Source organism: Lontra canadensis, unplaced genomic scaffold (assembly GCF_010015895.1).
Source record: "Lontra canadensis isolate GAN:19392208 unplaced genomic scaffold, GSC_riverotter_1.0 scaffold5, whole genome shotgun sequence".
NCBI lineage: Eukaryota > Metazoa > Chordata > Mammalia > Carnivora > Mustelidae > Lontra > Lontra canadensis.
This window is the reverse complement of record NW_022630999.1, coordinates 13,848,421-13,874,062: the sequence shown is the minus strand read 5'-3', so window position 1 is coordinate 13,874,062 and position 25,642 is coordinate 13,848,421. Positions and strand designations below refer to the sequence as shown.

General features: G+C 38.1%; 1 protein-coding gene across 2 annotated transcripts in view; it reads left to right on the top strand.

Annotated features, from left to right (window-relative positions):
* The window catches only part of ARL15 (ADP ribosylation factor like GTPase 15), a 397,345-nt gene that overhangs the window by 188,908 nt on the left and 182,795 nt on the right, over positions 1 to 25,642 (top strand). For both annotated transcript variants that reach the window (XM_032851465.1, XM_032851464.1), the window contains one exon: positions 7,910 to 8,118. In XM_032851465.1, the coding sequence (XP_032707356.1) occupies positions 7,910 to 8,118 (209 nt within the window). The remainder of the gene's footprint in view (positions 1 to 7,909; positions 8,119 to 25,642) is intronic.

Here is a 25,642-nt window from a genome sequence, read left to right as displayed (position 1 = left end):
GGACTCTCTTAGATCCTTTGGGAGAAGGAAGAACTCGTTTTCTTTCTTGCCCACATTATTTTTACCTCTCCCTAAGACATTGTATTGCTGATAAATACAGGAATACCTTCGTAAGCGAATATTTTTCAAGCAGTGCAGTTAGCTATATGCCCTGGAGTGTGAAGAGTATTCATTTAAAATTTTTTTTTTTTTTTTTTTTAATGGTGAGTGCTTTGAAGTGTGTAAACCTGGCAATTCACAGACCTGTACCCCTGGGGCTAATAATACATTATATGTTAATAAAACATTTTTTAAAACTTTTTTTAGATTTAAAAAAATTAATTAATTAATTTGACAGGGGTAGGGAAGCAGCAGGCAGAGGGAGAAGCAGTCTCCCCATCAAGCAGGGACCCCAGCGCAGGGCTCAGTCCCAGGATCTTGGGATCATGACCTGAGCCGAAGGCAGCTGCTTAATGATTGAGCCACCCAGGCGCCCCCCCACCCTTTTTTTTTTGGTTAATTTGAGAGCATTCATTTTTAAGGTTTATGAAATCTAGAGACTTGGCACTTTAGGACTAGAAGAAGCCCAGCTATTGGTAGGTACGGAGTACTGTCTGCCCTAAGTACTAACAGCTAATGGGCAATCAACAAGGCCCTTAAGCAAGACAAGACTACCCCAGCAGTGTCTCCCGGGCCCTGTAGTAATTCTCCATTTCCTGCTGCCCCATGCGCAGACACTGCCTGGCTTGCAAAGCCATCCATATTGTCTTCACACTGGCCATTACTTGTCATAGCTGAGTCGTCTCCTGCTCCTTCTCTGCACTGTGCCCCACCCACCCACTCCTGGTTTCCTCTTAGCTTGTGCTCCCAGCCATGGCCTCCTCACTGGAATGCCTTTGCTGCTCTTCTCTCCCTTTCACTGGAGCCTCTTAAACTCTCTGGGAAACAGCGCCATGTAGTAGAGAAGAATACGTGGTCTTTGGAGTCAGTCCAGAATTTGAGTCCTGGATCTGCTGTTTATTAGCTGGGTATGGAGGAAAATGCTTCAACTTTCTATCCCAGTTTCTTCATCCATTAAATAAGGATAATAACTCCTAAAAAGTTAAGTGAGGTGATGGATATAAACACCTTTACAAGGTTAGATGTGATGTAATATGTCGGTGAGGCGGGGGTGGATGACGACTGTGTGTTGATGGTCTTTTATATTCTACGTGGGTGTTCTCAGCGCATCTCCCTGTGTGCCTGAGGACTGTGGTCTCCCTCAGCTCAACGGTTCATCCTGTTTGGTAGTGGTTCTCCTCCCATCAGGCAGACCACATTTTTATTTTTCATACATTTTTCTAAAAAATTTTTTTTATTATCTAGAGGACAATACATCTCCCTTAGGAGAACGTGACTTCGAATCTTCACATTTTTATACTTTGTATTGACATTTAAAGAGGGCTTAATTTAAAATATTTTGGCTTTTTGGTGGGTGTGTTTGGGGGGGAGGTGCATAACAAAAGTTTGAATTTAGATATATATGTCTTAGTTCTCCCAAACTCTTAGTATTTCAGTTTTTAAAAGCAGATTGAGTGAGTTTGATATAGAGAAGAAGAAAAGATTGAAAGGAACCACCCTTCAGAAAGACCCAAGACTCCGCAGATGGGACGGGTAAAAAAAGAATTTAGAAGTATTACTTTTCTGTCATATCTCCTGTCCTGCTCTTTGCACATTTTCTCCCCATGCTGGAAACCATTCTTCTTAAAATAATACTGCTGAGGTGACTTTCGTTCCGAGGAAACGTCCTCCTTCACTAAGATTTGAAGCATTAATTTGCAATTAAAATTCTCCAGAATTGGCATCCTTTATGGGTTCTCCAATCTCATTAAGTTTTCCAGAGGGAAAATAATCTTATTCTCCTTCATTTTCTTAAGACTGTGGTAAGAGGATGGAAAGACAAGACAGTCTTGAGTCCTCAGCCTCACTCTGTGTGTCACAACAGGGTGACTGAGCACCGTGGGTGCCCTCGTTGAGCCTGGTTAGCTACACAGAGCCCCTCAGCAAACCATCTCTGGGTTGGCCTGACCACACTGGCTCCTCTGGCAGCACAGCTACCTGGTTTTCTTCTCAGAGATAGGATTAGATCTCTAACTGGCTTGTCTTAGGGGTTTCTAGCAGTCAGCAAGAAGTGAGAGAATTATCTAGAACGTACTGTCCAGTACAGTAGCCATCAGCCATGTGTGGCATCTGAACTTCAGATTTAAGTAAATTTAAATAAAATTCAGTTCTTCGGTTGCACTGGCCGCCATTTTATGTATTCAGTAGCCACTGTGGCTGGTGACTACTGTACAGAAAAGCATAGATAAGAAATTACTTTATCGGGGCGCCTGGGTGGCTCAGTGGGTTAAAGCCTCTGCCTTCGGCTCAGGTCGTGATCCCAGGGTCCTGGGATCGAGCCCCACATCAGGCTCTCTGCTCCGCGGGGAGCGTGCTTCCTCCTCTCTCTCTCTCTTTGCCTGCCTCTCCATCTACTTGTGATCTCTCTCTCTGTCAAATAAATAAATAAAATATTTAAAAAAAAGAAATTACTTTATCACAAAAAGTTTAGTTAGATATCACTGGTCTGGAGATGAGATTTTCCATAAGAAACAGCCTTCCTCCTGCCCACTCCCCCATAGGGACAACTTTGAATGACTGTGTTTATTGTTGACTTCTGTATATCCCTGTTTTGTTTTTTGTTCATTGGTTGGTTTTTGTTTTTTTAGCTCATTGAGTCTATCTCTCAAAGAACAACTCCTCTAAGAAACTTATTTACAGCCTTAAAACTTAAGGAAACTAAGCCTTTTTTTGGGCTGCAAAATAACAATAGTCTTCTAAAATTGCCTTAAATAATAGGCATTTACTGTACTCCAGACTAAGGGGTTCTTACACTGTTGGTGGTTGGTACTGCTGCTCAGCAGTGTTCTGAAGGACCCAAGCTCTTTCTGTCGTTACGCATTCTGACGTCCTCAGCCTCACTCAGTGTTTTGGTGTGTCTCCTTCAAGACTGCTAGAAGTTTAACACAGTATAGAGCATCGTCTTATCACCTAATGAAATAAAAAAGGAGGAGAGAGAGGTGGCTGTCTTTGGGCATCTCTCTTTTTGTTGAGGGACACATTTTTTTTTTCCAGAAGCTCCCAGCAGACCTTAGTTGAGTCCCAGTTTGCTAGAACTGAATAATCTGTCCGTGCTGTAAGAGAGAACTTGGGAAACAAATACTTGGCATTTTTAACCTCTATAATGCTAGGCCAGCCCTGCTGGTGAAGAATGTTAAACACTATGAAGACGGAAGTTTTTGTCTGTTTTGTTTGCTACTGTGTCCCCAGCACCTGGGATGGTACCAGGCACTCAATAATTGTCTGTTAGGTGAATTAATGAATACTAAAAGAATGTTCCATAGTTGTCCATAATGTACGATAGAAAAATTGTCTGTAGTTGCTGTAGTGTGCCTTTAAAAAGAACCTTGCATAATGAAGACACAATGCGCTCCTGTCTTCTATCTTTCCTCTTGTAGTGGCTTAAACCAGGTTCTCCTGGTTGATTGGCTCTCCGAATGACCTCTTAGATTACCGGCTCCTTACAACGTTTAGTAAGGCAGTATCAAACCCTCTCTACTCTTAAGATACCATTTGTTTTTTAATCAGTGTACAAAATATAGGCCAGGTTTGAGTTGAGTGTTTAACCTCTTTATATAACAATTTAAGTGACAGAACACATGCACTCTTCAGTCATTAAAACGAGTGGCCCCAGACCACTGTTAGATGTGATATCCTACATTATGTTATTCCCTTTGGACTTGGTTCATAGATGAGGAATATTGGGATGCGGACATCAAATGGGAGTTCCAAATTTTCCCAGTTAGGCTCACTTCTCAAAGCATCTGGCAGCTAGGTTAATGACCTGTTCATCTCTCATTTTAATCTGGTGGCTTAACTAAGATCCGCTCGGCCAGACAGACCAACTTTATGATGTAACCCTTTACTCGACTGCTGGTTTCCTGGGTCCTAATCTAGGTTCAGGCTACTGCTGACCAAAGCCACTGGGCAAAAGGCTGAACTGGAATGCTGCATTCCAAGCCCAATGTTTGTGATGAACATCAGACATGCTAAGATTGGGCAGATAGCTGTGTGGTAACAGACTAAAGAAAAGGGTCTTTGCACTATTAATAATTTATTATTCACATACTATGTCATAGATGGGACATTTTAAGAAATTATGACATTTACGGGTGCCTGGGTGACTCAACTGGTTGTGCTTCTATCTTCAGCTCAAGTCATGATCCCAGGTCAGGTCCTGGGATCGAGCCCGGCGTCTGGTTCCTTGCTCAGCTGGGAGCCTGCCTTTCCCTCTCCCCCTTCTTCTCCCTCTCCCTCTCCCTCTCCCTCTGTCTGCCACGGCCCCTGACTGAGCTCTCTCTCTGTCAGATAAATAAAGTCTTTTAAAAAAAATTGTGACACTTCTCCTTGGGTGTGTTTCCACTAACACAGTCATTGGAATCACCATTATTTTGTCTCTTTCAGACACCTATTTTCAGGTGTCTTATGTGCTCCTAAATGTGGCAGATGGAAATAGTTTCTTGGTGAAAGAGATGAGCCTCATGAGTTGGATTTTGAATATGTCCCACCTATTTCCAATGGAAAACTTCCATTGAAACCTGCAACCAGTATTCTTCTCTTTATACTTGATTCTCTGCACACCATCTTAATGCTATGGCCACGTTGATGCCCTCTACGGTATTTACAGGCCTTGTTGTAGTTCTTACTACTTGACAGAATTTGAGGATTTGATCTAAAGGGAATAAGGGATTTTTAAATATTTCTTACAGGTTCCTGCTCAGTGACTTGTATAGAATAGTACTTCATAATACTATTTACTGAATTAATTGGCTGGAAATGTTCTTGGACATATTCCTACTCTGAGAATTAATATACATAGGCACTTAGTACCTTTTATTCTAATAGGTTGCTTCCCACCCTCCTCCCCCCTGCCCTTGGCTTATGTGTAATAGTTCTTTGTTCAGTTTTATCACCTTCCCAGTCAATGATCCTTCTATTTCAACCCCATTAGACCTAAATATATATTTTAGGTGGGTAACCTTGGTCGCATTATGTAATTGTTTCATGTCTTAGTTTTATTATTGATAAAATGAGAGCCATAAGATTATCTGCCTCTTAAGATTGTCAAGGGTAAATGAGTTGATACATGTAAAACACTTAGCACAATCAACATTTATTTTAGAACTGTACTTGGTCAATTACAACTGTTGGTTGACTATGGATACAAGAGGGGCAAAATCACGGAATCATTTTGTGAGCATTAATGAGCTCTATGGAATTTACAGTAAAGCATGTTGCATATATTAGATAGAAATTGTGTGCTACACATCCTTTAGTAAAATTTGTAATAAATTATGTACAGATATGTTCACGCACAGTGTTTTTGTTTTAAACATTTACCATCAGGTAACACTGCTGCTCCTTTTGCTCCTCAAGCTTATGGATGGTTTTCTAGCATATGGATAATGTCTGGATGTAGCTTGTAGCAGATGCTGTTGGTATCCTACCCAGATCTCCTTTACTGGGCCAGTGCATCCATCTCCCAGCTGCTGCGAGTATTGGCTGCTAATGACTCACACCTGTACCCTTCTCCAGAGGCCTGCCCTTGGCTGACTGTAATTGCCTCAACCAGATATGTCTGGGAGAGTATGAGATCACACCCCTACCCCCTCCTGTTCCCTAGGGGTGGCTCATAGCCAATGACTGTACAGGAGTATAGCAGCCCAGCCCCACTGCCTTTGGACTGGACAACTTCTGTGGTTCAGTCCCTACTCTAGAGCTCCTCATTGGATCAAGCTGAGGTTAGATTATTTTTTTTTTTGAAACCATATCTTTGCCTAGCTCCTTCCCAATTCTAGCTTGCTTTTTTCATTCCTGGTTTCTCCTGAGAGTACTGTCTGTAATTAGGCATTCAAGAAATGCCATCTCAGACTCTGTTCCTAGGGAACCTGGACTAAGGTGTTGCTAATTTCGGTGCCTCTGTTTTCTTAGTTCAGCCATCACTTATGCAACTACCTACCTATCTTAAATAATCTCTGGCTTAATTTTTTTCTTCCTTGGGCTTTGTTTTGTTCTGCTTTCTTGGTTGGATGTTACCTGATCTGCATCACCTCTATTTATATCCCGTATCTTTACATACCGAAGGTTACTCAGCATTAAGTGTCCTTGGTCTTATGACATAGCTGGTTGTTTCAACAAGGTATTATAACAAATACCTTGGATTTAAAAACCTGAAAATTAGTTTTAAACCCTGAGTCATTTACACCTCCCTCTTAGGGTCGTTGTAAGAATTATATGAGCTCTTCTTTTGGAAGCACCTAGCACTGTGCCTGGAATGTAGAAAGTGCTTAGTAAATGGTAGGTGTTTGGTAAGTGCTGTTTTTGAAGAGAATCACCCAGTCCGGTTGAGGTGCTCTCATCCCGCTTAAGGACTACCTCTATCACAGTGCTTTATTCTTTTATTATTTTTTTTTCCTATTCTTCCAGAAAAATGTGGGCTTCTTAATGTGTCAGCCAGTGGTGTGTTGGCCTTCAGGGGAAGAAAAGACCTGAGGATAGCTGTCGTTGATTTTGATGGTGAAAATACTCCCACCCTGTCCAGTTTCGAGCTTCCAGTATGATACCCTTGAACACAGAGTTGGAAAGAGATGCACACATTTGGCCCTTGCCAGTTAGTGCATGCCAGCTTCAGTCTTTAATCTCTGTACCCCTAGCACTTAGCGCAGTATATTCAACATAGGAGCTAAATATTCAATGGATGGCCAACATGTAGTTACTAACTGGTTAAGACTTGATCATATGCACTAAAATGATAACATATCTTCATCTGATATTGATAACCAATAAGCCTAAACTCCCCATTTCCCACCCCACCCATACACACTGCCGATGCTCTTCATGAATCAAATAAAAGTAAAGGAAGCAGTCATCATGATGTAGTGGGGAATGCTGGAGAGGTTGTGTACTCAGATGCAAATCTCAGTTTCGTGATTGACTAGACACGTGAATGGGGATTACTCCACCTCTCTTGGCCCCAATTTCCTCAAGACAGTTGGACTGGACTGTCTCTCCAGGTCTTTTGGTCTCAAAATCCATAGAGCCTAATTAGTGTATAATTTCACTTCTTCTTCCCTCATTTCCCTCATTCCTGTACTGAGCTTCAAGTTATATATTATGTTGGATATTGGGAATACAGAGAAGAATAAGATATGGCCCTGGCTGATGAGAATCTCAGTGTCTTTTTTGTAAACACCCAATCATACCAAGGCCATGAGGATGCTCATTGCCAAATCAGTTTATGCAAATGTATCAAGATTTTAATTCATCACAAATTGCAACACTTTGGTACATGAAGGTATTGTGCTAGTAGTTTTCACTTTCTAGATGGAATTAAACAAGGCTGCTCTGATCAGCAAGTAGTTCTTTTAGAAAATATCAAGCTAGTTTTCGTTGTCTGGGGGAAAGAAATCCTCTCTGAACAGCTAAGTTACACTGCTCTCTGAGTTAGGCTCAAACTCAATTTATAAAGAGTGAAGTTTTTTTAAGGCTAGTAAGCAAAAGCTGAAAACATTTCGAGTTTTGATCTAGAAAGTATCCTGGCTTTTCTCCCATATTTTGATAAGAAAAGTATGAAGGATGACTCCTCAACTTTGGCGGTATTCTTCAAGGCCATATCCACCTGTTGGCTCTCATGCCTTTTTCTCATCAGCCATGTTTTCTGCACTTAATTTTTTAAAAGCTACACTGGTTTCCAGTAGGAATCACTGTTGGGTGTGCCCAACGGTACTGCTTGGTGTTCTCTCAGTTTCCGAAACCTATTTTTTAAAAACAGAATTTGTTTTGTTTTTGACAGGGGCTGATAATATCCGGAAATATTGGAGTCGCTACTACCAAGGATCTCAAGGGGTAATATTTGTCTTAGACAGTGCCTCTTCAGAAGATGATTTAGAAACTGCTAGAAATGAACTGCATTCAGCTCTTCAGCACCCCCAGTTATGCACTTTACCCTTTTTAATATTGGCCAATCATCAAGACAAGCCAGCTGCTCGATCAGTCCAAGAGGTATGTCTCATTAACTTGACAACGCTTTGTCTTGTTGCACTTTCGCCGCCGCCTTGGAATCTGAAAACTTGCCTGTAATTCAGGGTATGCTGGTTATGTTGTTTTTCCACATGAAACCGTGATTTTCTGAGAAAGTAGAAAGACTGTATCATTCTATAGAAATTATTATTTATATATCTTTATCCACCTGGAAAGCATAGTTTTTGTTTTTGTTTTTGTTTTTTAACTGCTTAGCGAAAGTTAGAGGACTTAATCTGAATATTTTTCTCATCTATTTTCTCATCGGAAGGCCTGGTTATTGAACACTTTTTACCCTGCCCGCTTCCTTAGTTCATTCTTTTCTCCAGCTTTTCAAGGAATGCATCATGCGTATTACCATGCATCACTTGCCCTCAAATGTCATGTTCTTGTCCCTCTGAAATGCTCACTGTTGACTAGAAGCAATGAGTCCTATTCTGTAACCAGCCAGGCTGAAAATTGATGTCTTATCTTGCAAGTTCCGTGCCACCAAATACGCTTTAATATGGACCCATTCTCTATCTTCCCCAATTTAATTTCATTTTTTAACTTGTATCTCACCTATAAAAGCATAAGTCTAGTTCTGGGGGATGGGAGAGGAATTCAGTGTCTCACCCAGCAGAGTTTCTGATTCGTGGATACTAAAGGAATAAGATAGGTGAATAATTTTTAAAACTTGAGTTGTAGTGAATTTTAACCTAAGTACAGTGAAATCAAAACTTTTCACGTATCCTTTATGCCTGTAACTTTCAGAATAGGTTTCTTTCCCCTGCTTCAGAAAATTGTGTGCTTCCTTTAGTGACTCCTAATAAGATGAGTAAGAGGAACAATGCTGCCCTGTAGTCTGAAAAATTGGACGAGGAGTTCAGGACATAAGATGTTCTAACTCCGGATTTCTCTCACATTTAATGTGGGACCCTTGCAAAGAGCTTTGTTCCTTCGCTTGTCTTCTCATCAGTAAGATGGCAATAAGGCAGTTTTCTGTTTTGTTTTGTTTTTTACTAAGTGAGTGGGATGATTTTTGGATAATTCACTTCAGAGTTGACAGTACTAAGCAGTAGAGGGGTACTGTGTAGAGAATTTTCATTTAAGTTTTAGGAAAATAGTAAAGAAAGCAAGGGTTTCTTCTTAAATGGAACTCATGTCTATCCTCTGTTGCTTCTTTAGCATTAAGTGGTCAGCAAGCACCTTTTTCCTTTTTAGATTTTGTGAAATCTATGTAATATTAAGTGATTAAGATAAAAACAAAGCAATGCAAATCTATTCAGAGTCATTAATGCACAGATCTTCGGCATTGGGGTTGTGGTGCCTTCTTGATCTGTTCTTAACGCTTTGGGTAAATCTTTTGACTTCTCAGCACCAGTTTTTCTGTCTCTAGAATGGAGGTAATAGTATCTAATGATGGATAGTTATGAGTGTTACATTAGTTTATAATTATAAGGTACTTGCTGAAAATGCATTGTTCTGAGATTCATTGTGGGAAATACAGGTATGTGTTAAGAATACAAATAGACTATAACATTTTATATGAAAGTAATATGGAATACCTCTGTGATAAAACATATGAGATACATATACAAGTGACCTTGTAACTTAAAATCCCTTTATTCAAGTTATGTAGAAGAGCTGAATTATTATTATTATTATTATTTGCTTTTAAATTTAAGAAACTGTTTTTTCTTAGACATCATAAAATTGAAACTGATGTTTTCTTGAAATCAAATTCGCAACTCAGGGTAATCCTCCATAAAAACTGAATGTCATGTCAAAGAAAGGAAGCTTTTAACAGTTAATTGCTCTGGAATATGCTTTGTGTGTGTTCGCTAGCTACCTTTCATAGGAAACAGGCAGATATCTTTTTATGATTCATCTTTTACTGAGACAGAGGCTGTAAATGTAGAAAATGATTTGAAAATTATTGAAAACTTGTATATACTGGTACATGGATGACTTTGACTTTCTATTTATATCAACTTTTAAGTGAATTTTCCTCAAAATTTTTGCTGGTAATGTGAATTTGCAAATGCCATTTTGAGGACTGTTTAAGGCATTTTCCCTATGGTTATTTATATAAACACATACAGGTGCATGTTAACATTTTAGGCTTTAACTGAAGACATGGGCAAATTTGATTATAGATCTTGACGTTTCTCAAAACATAATGAAGTGCTTATACTTGGGATTTGGCAGAAAAAGAAATGGAAGCTTCCTCTTTTTACTCATTGCTTGAAAGACAAAGAGATTTCCTCAGTATAGTACTGTTACGGTGCCTTGTTGAAGTACCCCCAGAAATGTTTTAGGGATTAAATCAATACCTTATTAATAAGTTAGCATAAAAGTGGAATTGTAAAAACTGAATCTTAAACTTTTAATGAATGGTAATCTCATAATTGTTGGGAGGAGGCATGGGTAGAAGAGGGGGTAGGAGATTAAAAAATGAACAAATTTACATGTTATTAGAAATATGTGTAGAGTTGGTCATCTGTTTACTGCTCCTCCTTTCCTTAGTATAAAGGTATTACATGCCCTATGCTTATTGCTTAGAAACATTTTTATTCATTTGTACCTAATTTGTGTGCGTGCCGTGTAATTTCCAAGTGCTAAAAGAGATGGGGTTTTACTTTGCAAAATTCCTGTGATTCTGAGGCAAAATTTTGTTCTTTCAGAATCAAGGAAAATGTATTCACTTTACCAAAAGCACTGAACAAGTCTTTGATGCAGTGAAGAAAAGACAAGGAGTCATAAGGGCTTATTGATTCTTCCCCCCTCCCATTGAAATTATTACATTTTGTGCTTAATACATTGTGCAAAAAATTTGCAATTATTTCTCCTGTCACTTGAGTAAAACTTTAAGAATTCATTTATCACTTCATGAGGATAACAGGATATTGTTGAGTTTAGAAGCTGGTGAGATCCCAAGGAGAAAGCTGAGTTATCACTAGGATTACAACAGAGGATAAAAATCTCAGGAGATTGTATATTTAGTCCCCTCCTCTGCTCTGAGTGTTGCCATGTTTGTGTAGAGAAGGAGTTAAGAAAGGAAGACAATGGTTAAAATTACTCTGTAACCCACAGACAGAGGGCAACATGCCCAATTATTTTGTTACCCTTTTAGAATGCAAGTGGAGTCTTGTACATTGCATAGTTTGCCTTCTGTAATAAACCTGGTAACGACCTGTGTTTCACTTAGAATTTTAAGATTTTATGTTTTGAGAATTGATAGTAGAAACGTGTTTCTTAACAAATCATCTTTTTTAAAATAGCAAAACACTGGGAAAAAGAACACCCTTTAGGTACTGTCTGAAAGCCAAGCAGTTCTTGCAACAGATGTTTGTTGTATTCACTTTGGGGAGGTGTAGTTACCACAGTTTTCCAGAATTTACTCCTATCAACAATGTTTCTCTATAGAAAGTATAATATAAAAATCTGTAATTAAGTCAAGGGGCCCACGTGATTCCTTAGGGAAAATTCTAGTCCAATTTAAATAATAAAGCCCTAAACCAAGAATCATCTTAAGGGTAAATAGGTTGGCTTTTTATTTGTATTGAATTGTAATTGCATCTAATTTGTTTTACAACTCCCATAGGAGAGCATACTTCAGTTCTGAAGTTATTTAATAGATCAGGAGGATTTCATGAGAAGTTAAGTTGATATAGTAGCCGATAAATGTAATCCTGTTTTCCCTCTACACGTTGCCGATTGGGACTCTTTTACTTCCTAGCTTTTTGAAAGCTTATTTTTGTTTCATTGGGCATTACCATGTCTTATAAAATGACACATTTTGTTAATGTGAAAGAAATTGTTTAACCTTCCAGCAGTCTGGTCTGATTGGATATTCGTCCTTGTCCTTATTTTGAAAGTATTTCATTTTTTAAGAAATAGTCCATCAAATAATGAGTCAACTCTGTCGAATAGTAAAGAATGTGGAAACTGTGAAATAAAGATTTTTGAGGTGCAATTATAGGGTCAAATGACTCTCTTGGTTCCATGGCTCATTAATTATAGCACAGGAAGATCCAGCTTTTCGATTAGGATGTCAACATTAAGGTTAAAATTTGTGATCAGGCATTTCTCAATTTTCTTAAAATTGTCATTCAGTTCATTACCGTGATGTACATAGAAAGTGGTGTTCTGTTGGAAAAGAACAAGATGTAAATGCGAGAAGAGCATTTGCAAGTATTTTTACGATGATATAAACATTACTTTTTTAGCCCATGTTTGTTTTGATTATAAATATTCATAGTTTTTTGAAAAATACTTTTCAATATTCAGTGTATCAGGAATACTTTATCTAGTTCTCCCTTCTTAGTCTATAGACCTCTTCTGGAAGAGACTGCTAGTACGTATTTCATATTATTTGGCCACTACATTTACATATAATTTGTATTTAAAAGTAATTATTTCTAAATTGTATACTTGTTCTCCTTCCTACAAAGGGTCAGAGAATTTTGAAGGATTGAAATGTTTGGAGACTGTCTGTAGAATAGTAAGACTCTAATTTAAAATTTTCATTCTGTATTCATACTGCTTAACAGTGGAGCGGTGTTTTTTGTTTTGTTTTGTTTTGGTATTTCTATGAAGTAGCAAATACCATCTCTGCTTTTACATGACACATTTTTTTACTGGAAAATACGAAGCAGCATTTAAGTTACGTAACATACTTTGCTTGGTTTATGATTACTCCGTATATGGAGAGAAACGTGTGTGTGTGTGTGTGTGTGTGTGTGTTTTCGTACAATAATGATTGTAAAGTGTCATATACTTTAAATCTTAGGAGTCTTCCAAGTTTCTTGACCTGTATCTTGGCAGCATTCTGTAATACTGGTGGGATTTCCCACAGAGCAGTGTACATACCTATTGTGTGAGCAGTCTGAAAAGTCCCTTGTGGGACGTATACTTATTCTAAAATGATATGAGATACAAATTGTTTTTTGTGCATTCCTTACAGATGTACTTTTCTCTGTTACAGTTTAATCTTGGGGAAACAATGAGAGGGTTTGGAAGTCTGTTTTCCATGGAATGACTCTGTGGTCTCCTGAAAATGTTTACTAACGTGCACGAGAAGCTGACAATAACCATCATTTCAGTAGTTAGATACATTTATAATAATGATGCTTTTATATTTTAAAGAGCAACTTTTAGCAGAATACCAAAACAATATTCCATTGTACATTCGTGTATTTACTAAAGAGGCACTCCTTGAAAAAATGATTTTGCATATTTGACTTCATTGGTTCTAAACCTAGCTGCTTTGATCTTACCATTCAAGGGATCTCGTGGACCTGTATTTCTTGCACCTACCAAGCAGTAATCATGAGAATGTGCCCTGTTTACTGAAAACTAATAAAATTCCCATTAATGAGAGTTACATCAGGAAGGTCCATCCTGTTGAGAAAGTTATTTAGGTTGGATAACAAAGTATAATACATTTAAAAAATAAAACAAGAATTCATGATGTTCTCTTATAAAACCTCCATTCCTCTTAGTCGGCCACATGCGTATCTTTGTTTCATGTAAGGGTGGCAAATTTTGGAACCTCTTTCCATTCTTACTCATACTTACCGTCCGCCTCTAGACGTTTTGCTGCACATTCTCCCACCTCTGCCATGCTTCTCCGTTTCCTGATTGTGCACATCCCCCGGTCTCCCTCTTCCCCCTGTTCCTCAACACAGACAGTTAAGATCCAGATTTCCTGTCTTCCATGAAACTCATGTTAAAAACCAGTACTATCTTCTAATTCCTTCTAGAAGCAGATGAAATACCACTGATCTCCTGTGTTCTGTGCTTGATAATTAAATTCCCTTCTCTTTTCTCAGTCAGGTTTAGCTGCTGCCTGCTATTTCTCTTTCCCTGGGAAAACCACCTAACGATTATAGGTGACATCAAGAAGTTTCCGTGGGGGTTGGCTGGGTGGCTTAGTGGGTTAAGCCTTCGGCTCAGGTCATGATCTCAGGGTCCTGGGATCGAGCCCCGCATCGGGCTCTCTGATTAGCACGGAGCCTGCTTCCCCTTCTCTCTCTGCCTGCCTCTCTGCCTACTTGTAATCTGTCAAAAAAATAAATAAAATCTTAAAAAAAAAAGTTTCACTGAACATTGAAGGCTGAGCTGCATGTCTTCCTTTTGACTCCCAAAGGTATCCTGGGCATAACCGAATCATAATACCAGCATTAATTGCCTGTAACTTTTCGGTCTACCCCTCAAGATTGGAAGCTCTTTGAAGGACAGGAATTCTGGCTTGTATAAGCCTCTGTGCTTAATTATATGTTGTTGGAATGAGTACAACGGTGGAGTCTTAACGTACATGCCTGTGCTTTCCTCCTGGCTTGAACACCATCAGCTTCATCCAGATTCCTTAACTACCCAGTCTGCCTCCTGTTTCCTCCACACCAAACCTGACCTTTGACTATTACTCCTAAATCGCATCTTCTGTGAAATTTCACCACTCTGCCTTGGTAATAGTTCTCAAAGGTTCAATCTTCTGGCTACCAGATTTACACATCTTTGTTTTCTTGTATTTTTATGTACTTGTGTTTGTCCACTTGAGGACCTGGCTTTTACAAGGTTGCTGTCTCCTTTCCCAAATCCCTCCTAGAAAGTGGCAGGACAGCTCGACTGAATAGTATTCCTTTAATATGTTTTTATTAATTACCTGTATTTTAAGTATGTAGAGCTTATTTTCAGTTGCTAGCAAAGCAAACTTTTTACTTTTGCTCTTTCTTTCCGGTATATGATAAAGCTCGGTGGACACCTAATTGAAATGGTTTTAAAGCAGTACATTCAATTTATTAAGAACAAATCTAGTTTTATCATAAAAGTGCTTTACATTAATGAAACTTAAAGGATTTTTTCATTTCTTACACTTAATATTTTTTTCCTGTACATATGCAGATATTTTACAGTAATGAATCATAACTACACAATTAGACTTTGACTTTTTCCTTTCTGGGTCTTTTTTGAAGCACTAGGTATTTGAGTGGTCGTAGTGGTAAACTTCACCCTTTTTTCAATTTTGTATTTTGTAAAGATTAATTTTCACAAACTCTTATTCAACAAAGCCAACAAATGATTCTGAGGCAAAAGTTTACAGAATCATTTCCTTGGCCCTAGTTCCACTTATTTATTTACTTATTTCATTTGCAAAAGAAAACTCAGTTTACTACACATTGCATAGTATACAGAGTTAATAAAACATTTGTCGACTTAAATGAATTTGAAAATAGACACATGGTTAATGTCAGTAAGGTGCTTTGAAGATAAAAAGCACAATAAGCGTTAGTTATTATCATTATGATAATTATTTTCATTATTATTATTACATAGTGTCTGCTTAAAAATACCTTTGGTTACTCCGGGATGGCTAAGGCTAATGAAAGGGGTTACCCTGCTGGGTTTTATCCAGAAGTAAGGAGTTGAGACATAAGGCACTGAGGTTTTGTTTTTTCTTACTAAATCAAGAGATGGTTGTGCTTTTTCCTAAAAATAAAACAAAATCCTGTAATGCAGAAGCATTGGAACTCGTTTTGAATAGTTGGAATGTTCTATAATCTCGAAAAACAATATTTGAGGAATAACTCCAGGTCCTCTGAAGGGCTCTGAAATCATAGGCATTGGTTTCTAACTAGTCGGAACCCTTTATTTCTTAGTTAACTAATTACAGAAGTTGTATAGATCTCAAATTTATAAACTAAAAAGAGAAGAGGGCATAGTTATGGGAAGAAATTGTGAAAACTTAATTATCAGAAAAATGAAAAATTATATTTTGGGGAAGTTATCAAAATGTAGCTAATTACATGAATTAACTCCAGTGAGAATATTTCCAGGAGGATTATTCTTTAGAAAGAAGACTCTAAGGTTAAGCCAAATTCCTTATAGGACACTACAGCAATTATCATCACAAGTCAGAGATAAAGGAAATATTGAAACATTTTAACAGGCATTTATATGAGAGTCAACTGTACATCCAGCCTCATAATCAGGAAGACATTAGTGACATGTCTGAAGAAGACATTCCCTAATATTATTGCAAATTAAATAAGAAAAGACCTCAAGAGAATGAAAAGAGAAAAGGTGCCTGGAGCCAATGAATTACAATTGACAACCTAAAGGCAGTTGAAGAACCAATTGCTGGAGTGATTGCAAAGCTATTCATAGTGTGCAGCAGACAGAGCACACCAGAAAGCTGGAACAATGCCTTCAGTTCAGCAATATTGCTTCAAAAGAATGGAAAGAGGGGAACGGGAAGAGCCACTGACCCCGAGACCAATTTCCAGGCAGCTGCACAAACTATATACTGTAATTAAAGGTTTTGACCACTAATCACAGCAAAGCCAGACTACAGAAAGTCTAGGGAGCCAGCAAGGTTTATAATGAGGCAGACATCCTTAACTTAAAGCATGGAAAAAGCAGGTAAGAAAACCAGTCCATTTTTGGCAGTGGCTTTGAAAAACTCTGCTGTATTAACACAAATATGAAAATCACATATTTTTGGCCTTCTTTCCTCTAAGACCAAAAATGTGCAATGAAAGATACCTGCTTTCATCTTTTGAGATGAACAGAATACTCTGCTACTTAGAAACTGAAATTTTCTCCTTGCTGCTTTCTTTTCCCCTTTACCTGTGAATCAGATGTACCTTTGCTGCAAACAGGGAGTAGCCATGTGTCGTGGCACAGACAGACTGCCGCTCGGAAGTAGACGCTCTTTCCCGCGTGTTCGGGTGACGCTGGTAGACATGCACTAACCCACGGCGGAGTACTTCAGCTATAGAACCTCTTTCCCCTTTTGTTGATGGATAATCCAGAGTCTCTTTTTCTTTCTTTAGTAATATCTCTTGATGTAGACATCCATGTTCAGCCATGATTCTATTTAAGTATTTATGTAAGACCTTGGAGAAATGGGCTATCTCGTGGTTTCGAATGGAGGTACGGTACAGACTTCCAGTACAAACAAGAAGGTGTCAACACAAGTTTACTGCACAAAAGTGGCATCTCACTTTGAAGATACCACATAGTTCTCCCCTGACTGGCCTGTTAAGATCTTTGCTGCGTTTGATGTCACTGTATCCAATAGTGAAATGGAAATTACCTTCGTGGCTAGAAATTCTGAAATCGAGATTTGCACCCATAAATCCCTGACAAAATAAAATGACAAGTATTCTGTGTTATAAAGGAGGAGTCCAGTAGGGTTTTATTTTGTTTTATTTAGGCTTAGAATGTGACACATTACAGGGCCTGGATTCATTGTGTCAAACGTGCTGTGTGTAGATTGAGCTTACTGAAATAAGAATGCTCTGTAAAGTAAACAGTCCCATAAAATAACTGGAATTGTTTTCATCAATGATAAGTGAAATCCACTAAACCTTACGGGAAGAAGGTTCTGCGTATGACCCGTGAAATAATCTGGAGGTTCCATAGAACATAATTTTAACATGTAGAATTTGTAAAATACGATTTATTTTTAGACTCTGGTGATGACTAATAATTTGTCGAGCCAAAATGAGTCTTTATTGAAAGGGGCCAGAGTGGAAAATCTGGGTAACTCATGTATAGTTTAGACAAGGAGAACAAAGAAATAATGAAACGAAAATAAGAGCTTGGCAGAGGAATCCTTAGAGAAGAGCTAGTTGAAGAGTTACAGTTCTTAACGGTGCTATGCAAGAGATTCTCTCATGATGCTTTCGTATATTGCATTGAAGAGAAGACTGAATAATCATTAGAGAGCTCCTAAAAAATAGACCAAAGATGATCTTGAGATAGAGGCATAATTTATATGCACTAAGTAGTATCATTATTACAGTTATTGTCATTATAGAGAAGCAAATCATTGTGCCCAGGCAGATGCCCTGATTTTCCAAAACATAAATTCTTAAGAAAGAATTTTTCTTATTATATATAAGAATATTTATATTTTACTCTCTTCTAGAATAGTTTCCTTTAAAATGGTATTTGCATAACTTACTGAAAAGGTAATCCCAAATATCTGAATTATTTAAATGAGTGGGAAGAGATTCATTAAGTGTTAAAATGCATGTGTCTACATGTTTGAGCAATAAAGAGAGATGTCAATTTCCCACATTTGTATATGGACTTTGATGTTTTTCTTTAATTGAAGCTCAAGTTTGGACATCTTTCTGTTTTTCCTTAATTAATAATGGCTTTTTAATGACTTTTATATTAACAAGCAAATTAAGCTCGTTTTTTAGCTGAAAACGGGAAAACAGACTTTAAGGTAAAACACAAGATCACCAGATTGCTTGAGCCTATTATAGTTAACAGCAATTCTTTATTAATATAGTTATCTGTTTTATACTTTACCAGAAGCTTTTCTTTTTCTCTCTTATTGAGCCTTTTAAACTATATCAGCACAGTTTTCTGCTCTAGGGAAATACAGTCTTTAATGATTCTAGTGCACAGTGCCCCTTTAATTATTCAGAACATTTAGTTCTAGCAGTGTAGATGTAGAAAGTATGGGCTATTTTGTTGAATTTGTACTAACTTCATAGAAGGCCCTAGACATTGCTTTTTTTGGTAAAACACTTGAGATGAATCTGTGTTTTTGTAGTTTTAGCTGTTAAAGACGGAATACAAAAATTGTAATTCCTTTAGTACTTGTTCTTATTTGGATTCTAGTTAGTCAAGATTTTGCCATCTGGTTCTTTAGCCATAGTAAAGCTGAATTGAAAAATATGTGCTATTAAAAATGTCATATTTCTAAGATGTTAAAGCAAGAGATGGCTATAATTGCTGGGTTTACTTTCACTGAAATTATTTTTGGAATAACATCTCTTCTCCAACTCTGCTCACAAATATGTACGAATTTGTAATGAATTGTGGTTGACATTACTTGATCCATTCTCTGTCAGTTAAGATTATATGACTACCGTCCTACACATAAAGTGTGTGCCTGTCATTTTCATTTGGATCTCCGTGGAATATTACATAATCTTGAAAAATCCATTCATTTCAATTTTTAAAATCCATCTCATTTAAATTAATCTGAATGACTAATAAAACCACATGGTACAATTTTTTTAAAAAGATTTACTTATTTATTTTAATGAGGTAGGTGGGAGGGCAGAAGGAGAGAGAGAATCCCAAGCAGACTCCCTGTTGAGCAGGAAGTCTGGACACGAGGCTCGATCTCTTGGCCATGAGTTGCTGACGTGAGCTGAAATCAAGAGTCGGACGTTTAAACGACCGAGTCGCCTACATGCCCCCACATGGTACAATTTTAAGCACTGTATACTTTATAACAAAAAAGTATACAGTGAAAACTATTCCCTGTTCTCCCCATGTGCCCTGGTCTGCTGTATCTTAAAACTCTCCACCTTCAGCCAGGCTACTTGATTACCAGACTTTGTCAAAAGGTTAGAAACACCAATTTAACGAATTTTGCTTAAGAACATAAATATGGACTGTGTATTAATGAACGTAATTATCTTTGAGATGGTACTTCTAAGACAGGTGCAATAGGATACTGTAATAATTTCGGGAAAGTTAATTTTAATACTTTAGTCTCTAGATTGTTACCTTGAGTTTTAAGCCTTTTATTGGGGGGGGGTGGAGAATTTATAGGGGACTCCAACTCTGATTTCAGGAGGGTGTATTTGGGAGTATATGAGGATATGTATCTGAGGAATCATACTTGAATGACTTCAAGTATAAAAAACTTCAAAGATACAGATAAGTACAAAAAAAATGATATAACAGTGAAACCCATCTACCCATTATCCAGATTCAGCAAATTTTAATGCTTTACCATTTTTATTCAGATTTTTTCCTTAAAGAAACAAGTCTGTAAAAATGCATTTTCAAAGCCCCTTCCCCTCGCTTCTTCAGAAGTGAGTGTATCTTGAAGTTGGTATCTTTCCCAACATACATTTTTATACTTCTAATACATATGCATGTATTTCTAAGTAATATACAGTAATGTTTTGTGTGATCAAAATTTGCATAAGTGGTGTCTTAGAGTGTATACTTTGTCATGCTTTTTTCATTACATTTTTTGAGATTATATGATACATGTAAATCTAACTTACTTATTTTCACTGATATATTATGTTCCAAGGCATGACTATGCCATAATTTTATTTATTTATTCTTACTGATAAACTTTTAGGTTGTTTCTGGGTTTTTGTGATGACGAACAAAGCTGTTGACGAATATCTCCGTACACATTTCCTTGTGTATATATGCAAGCATTTCTCAAGTGTCTAGATGTCAGATTGGAATTGCTGGTTCTTGGAATATACAGACATTGAATTTGATGGGTATTTAACTTCGCACTCTGGGCGTAGAGGTGACAGGCAGTAAGACTCTGAGGTCAGACCATCTGGGTTTAAATCCCTCTTACTGTTGACAAGCTGCATAATATTGAGCAAAAACGTAAATCCATTTCCTCATCTGTAAAATGGGGATAATCCTAGAACCTACCTCAAATAGTGAGGGTTAAGTAAGGATCAAGCATATAGAGTGCTTAGGATTAACTGTGCGCTCCCGAGGGCCTGACGCCTGCCTCTGGCCAGAGGTGTTAAGAGGATTAAATGGCCCTTCTCTCTGTGCCTGGCATAGTGTCGTGAGTGTTTAAGTACAGAGAAATGGGACAGAAAATGCAGTTTTAGGGACCGTACGCTTTTATACTTTGGAGAGTGCTTGAAGACTAAAATTCTAAATACCAAAAAAAAATATTTTTCAAATGCAATGAAGACCTTAATCAACTCTTACTTTGGTTAGATTAAATTAGAAGCAATCAGTTTATTTTAACTACCATTCATATGGACTGTGTTCTTATCAAACTGGTTTTTTATCACTATGCTGACAAAATGTACTTTCTTCTGCTGTTGTGAGGAAACCAGGAAAATCACATCTTCTGGAGATTTTGACCAGTGAAACTGATTCTAAAGTTTGTTCTTTACGGTGTTCCAGATCATTCTGCCTTAATTTTTAAATTTGTTAGTTTTGCAATAGTGTTAGTAGCTCTACCTCAGGGAAAAAAAATACAAAAGCAAATGTAGAAGGCTGTGCTTTGCTGGTGCATGGAAATGAGGGAGACACTTGACAAGCTGAGGACCTACCTGCAGATTTCTAGGTTTCTGTGAGGCCCCACAGATGCCCAGAAATCTCCTTTTTGTAGCGTGTCACTTGGTGTGTTCTCATGATGTGATTGACAGGCTCGTTGTTCCCTCTCTTTGAAGGCCCAAGAGGTTACTCGGATTATTTTAGAGTGTCGTCGCACTGGTTCTTACGTTGAGATTGGAATAGAATCTCAGGCCTTAAAGGTGGATTACTCTGCATTACTTTTATTGCTCTTCAAGTGTTTTTGGAAATATTTAAGGGTCCTCCTAAAAACTGGATTTCCTGGAGTGTGTTTTCTTTTGGGGGAAATTTTTAAGGATTAGTCCTAGACTTTCTGAAAGCCCAAAAGTTAACCAAAAGGACCGGATTCAAAGAAATTACTTAATTAGAAGAAGAAAAACAAGAAAAAGAAAACCGGGCATAAGAGAAAACCCCCATCGCATCTCTGTATTCCTTATAATAAATCAGACCTGTGTGTTTTTAACAAAAACGAGGGTGTGCTTTTTTTCCCTCTTCATTCTCTGTTTCTTTTGATCATTGATCTGGGTGACCCCACGCTCAGGGTTTTTTTTCTTCATTTGACATGGACAGATTTTTGAAGTATAGCTCTCCTTTGGGAACCCCGGGCAGTTCCACTTGACTAACCTGTGATCTAATGAGCAGTAATGCGGGGTTACAGTGGCCATTTTGTGTGCTTTGAGGAGGATGGCTAGACAGAGTGGGAGGAAGGCGATGTCTGCGGAGAAAAAGAGAGGCAGGGTGATCGAACAGTGTGAAAAAGACTTGTTAGCCCACATTAGTTTGCCTGATTTACTTCACAACAGGTCAGGAAAGGCCAGCAGCAGGGTTGTGGTTAAATTGCAAAGTTGAAAATCCTGGTATTAGAAAGCTTTGCGATCTCAGAGTTACGAATTCCAGAGTTGGTTTTAACTCACCTTTGAGTTGCAACACACAGGGTGGCGTCAGACTTCTCTTCAGTCTCTCCATAGATTTATGAAATAATTTTGGAACCCTTGATTCTTGTTGAATGCTGCACACTTTAAACATCCTGTCATGGTTGGTCCGTTCTCCCATGAGCTTGGATGTGAGAGAGAAGGCAAACACTGAGCAAGTCATCGCACATCTTTTTTTAAATGCCTGATGTGTGTTCGACCCTTAATGAGGGACCCATGCTTTCCATTTAGAAATGTTGCAGGAGTGCATTTGTGAATTTCTATCCTGATCATTGGAGGCTCTTAAATTTGTCCTGTGCGTCTATGCTGATGGACTCCAATATGGGTCTGTGTAAGTTGTGCACGTGTTCGTAGCTTGGCCCCACAGGGTACAATCAGAGTCGTTGAGAAAACCTAGTTAGGTTTCAGGACCCTCCCTTCTCCACCTTAAGCTTAAACTGGTGTATTTTACATCTCACTGTTATTTATGCCTTTTACGTGGAAGCAAATAGATGACTTACCAAAAAGTCCCCCAGGTTCCTGGAACGTGTTGCCCAGCTTTTAAATGTTACTACAGGAACCTAAACGTGATTTTCTTAAATTTACGATGGTTTTTTTCTTTACATTCAAAAGTCTGCATATTACCTCAAAAAAGTATAGTTATTGATCATAATACAGCTTTTATTTAACTGCTATTTCCGCGAGGCTTGTCACTAAAAGACATCTCCCTGTGGGATTAAAGAGCAGTTGTTATTGCCACCTTTTTTATTTGATAGGTAGAGAGAGAATATTTAAAACCTGTGTCTGAGATACAAATGGAAATGGTGGACAGTGGGACCCGTGATTGCTTCTTGCCTTCGGGCATGGAATGGATGTGGACTCAAGTGTATTCTTTGTGTCCGGAGAGTCTGCAGAAGGCAGATTGGCCTGGCCTGCTCTCTCAGTCCTGGTTCAGGTGCTGTGGCTGTGCTGAGGAGAATTGCTCAGTAGAATAAAGGTACATTAGGCTGACAGAATTTAAGCTTTGTGTAGTGACCTTATATGAAGACTCATCTGTAGAAATTCCTCCTTACAGATATGCCTTCGTATCTGTCTATTGGCAAAGGGAAGTTTCACAAAGAACGATTACCTTGCTTCAGAATTTTAAGCATACTTCGTCTTTTCTAAAATTATTATCTAATAAAACAACTGTTCATTATTTCAACCAGTATTTTTTCTGTACACTTGCCATGCGCCCAAATACTGTGTAAAGAGACACAAAGATGGATAAAATGTGGCCCACTTCCCTCTAGTCACATACATGTAACCGATGACCACAGTATATTATGGTATGAGCCAATAAAGGTATGTTCAGAGTACTATGGAAACACAGGAGAGACTGAAAGGAATAAAAAGTAACATGTGTGTAGGGCACTGTGTGTTTCACCTAGGGTGTATCTGGTAATTCTCGATTGTCTGGGAAATGGGGTATTACTTCCTTATGAAATAATAAATCAGCCAGGATTCAACTAGTGACTTGAATCCATGTCTTTGGACTTCAAGGCATTTGCTCCTTTGACTATACCACAATAATCTCTTGTTGTTGAATTAAAAAATAAATTAATTAATTAATTAAATTAAAAAAATATATATATATATAACTTAATTTTCTTTTTCTTTTTTCCTTTTCTTCCTTCCATCCTTCCTTCCTTCCTTCCTTCCTTTCTTTCTTTTTTTTTTTTTTTTTTAATTCTTGAAGTCTTAAATTCTTCTTTTGAATGTTTCTTGCTATTTGGACAGGACTCGGCTGCCAATTTGCAGATGAGCCTTTTTTTTTTTTTTTCAAATGAGCTCCATCGAAATGAGAGTAATATATTGAAGAAACTAAGCCAAGTATGTTTTTATATATTTGTGAAACAGAGTGACTATTGTATTCCAGTACTTCGGGGAGATTCTGCTGATTTGGGCTTAACTTACATCCAGTTCATCTTGGCTTTTTGAAAGAACACAAGACTGAATTAGAGAGTTGAGGACACCAAAAGCAATTTCTGTAAACAGCCGACCTCCTCCCTAAGTTTTCCTGGCTGGAACCCACTTCCAGCAGCTTTTAGGCTCCATTTATATGTTTCTGTTCATTGATTTTTACAAATGAGAGACAAGAAGGGAAGGTGGAAAAGAGTCTTTGGAGACAGATGGAACAAGTTAAGAAAAAGAGTGGAGATCTAAAACAATAGGTCATATTTGGGGAATTAACCATTCTAAAGAGAACAACAAATTTTCTAAATGTAACCCTTGATGTTCTTGAATGGGAAGCACCCTTCACAGAGGTTTTTTTGTTTTTTTGGTTTTTTTTTTTTTTAAGATTTTATTTCTTTATTTGACAGAGAGATCACAAGTAGGCAGAGAGGCAAGGGAGGACGGGGGGAGAAGCAGGCTCCCTGTTGAGCAGAGAGTCCGATGCGGGGCTCGATCCCAGGACCCTCAGATCATGACCTAGGCCGAAGGCAGAGGCTTGACCCACTGAGCCACCCAAGCACCCCCTTCACAGAGTTTAAAATGTACTTTTGCATCAGATAATAGTTCCCTTTTTTAGTACCTGTTATGAAATACTTCTGCCCCCCCCCCAGGGAGTGTGATGGATAGGACAAGGCAGACTGGCATTTTAGGTCAACTCCTCTGACCTCAAAGTGCCAGTGGATTCCTTAAATTCTCCCTCTCTATAAAATGCTGCAGGCCCACTGAGGGATAGAACACATTAGAGAGTATCTCTTCACTCTCAAAAGAATTCCGAGTCTTAACTGTACCACCGTTTCCTCTGTGTACTAGAATGGCACCGTATCTCTACTCCAGACGTAGCTGATGTTCATGTTAAGAGGCTGCCGATCTGCCTTTTATTGTGTTGGCAGATAATTCCCTGGGGAAAGGGAGCTGTCTCGATGACTGGTGTATGTGTAGATACCTGGTATAGCTCCTCAAACATAGTAGGTGCTCTGTAAATACTGTCAGATAAACGACTCCATGCCTGTGGTGGGCCTGGCCATGCACTGCATAGTGATCACGACGGAGCAGCTACCTTCCTTGGTGCACTGTTCCAAGGGGGCAGTTTTCAAAACTGTTGTCTTCATAGTAAGCTAACAGTGGCTTATAAAGATGGATAAAATAAAAGATACAGATTAAGATAGCATTTCTAAAAACACTTTAAAAATCTTTAGGAGCATATTCAGAGAAAATGGCAGGTCACTTAAAATACCTATCTGAATTATGTACCCTGTTACCTTTTTTGTTACGGTTGTTTTTATTTGTTTCGACTTTCTTTGTGTGACTCTTGAGTTAAAATTCTTTCATGATGTCCAATGAAGACAAAATCCAGACATTTCTGACAAGATTTTGTAGAATTCTTTTTTTCTGTACACTTTAAGAAATGGAAGCGCATTTACTGTATTGGAGACATGTGGCCATTTCTAAGAAGCTCTAAATCAAAAGCCTTAGGAAACAAGTCACGGTAGACCTCAGAAATTTGGTGA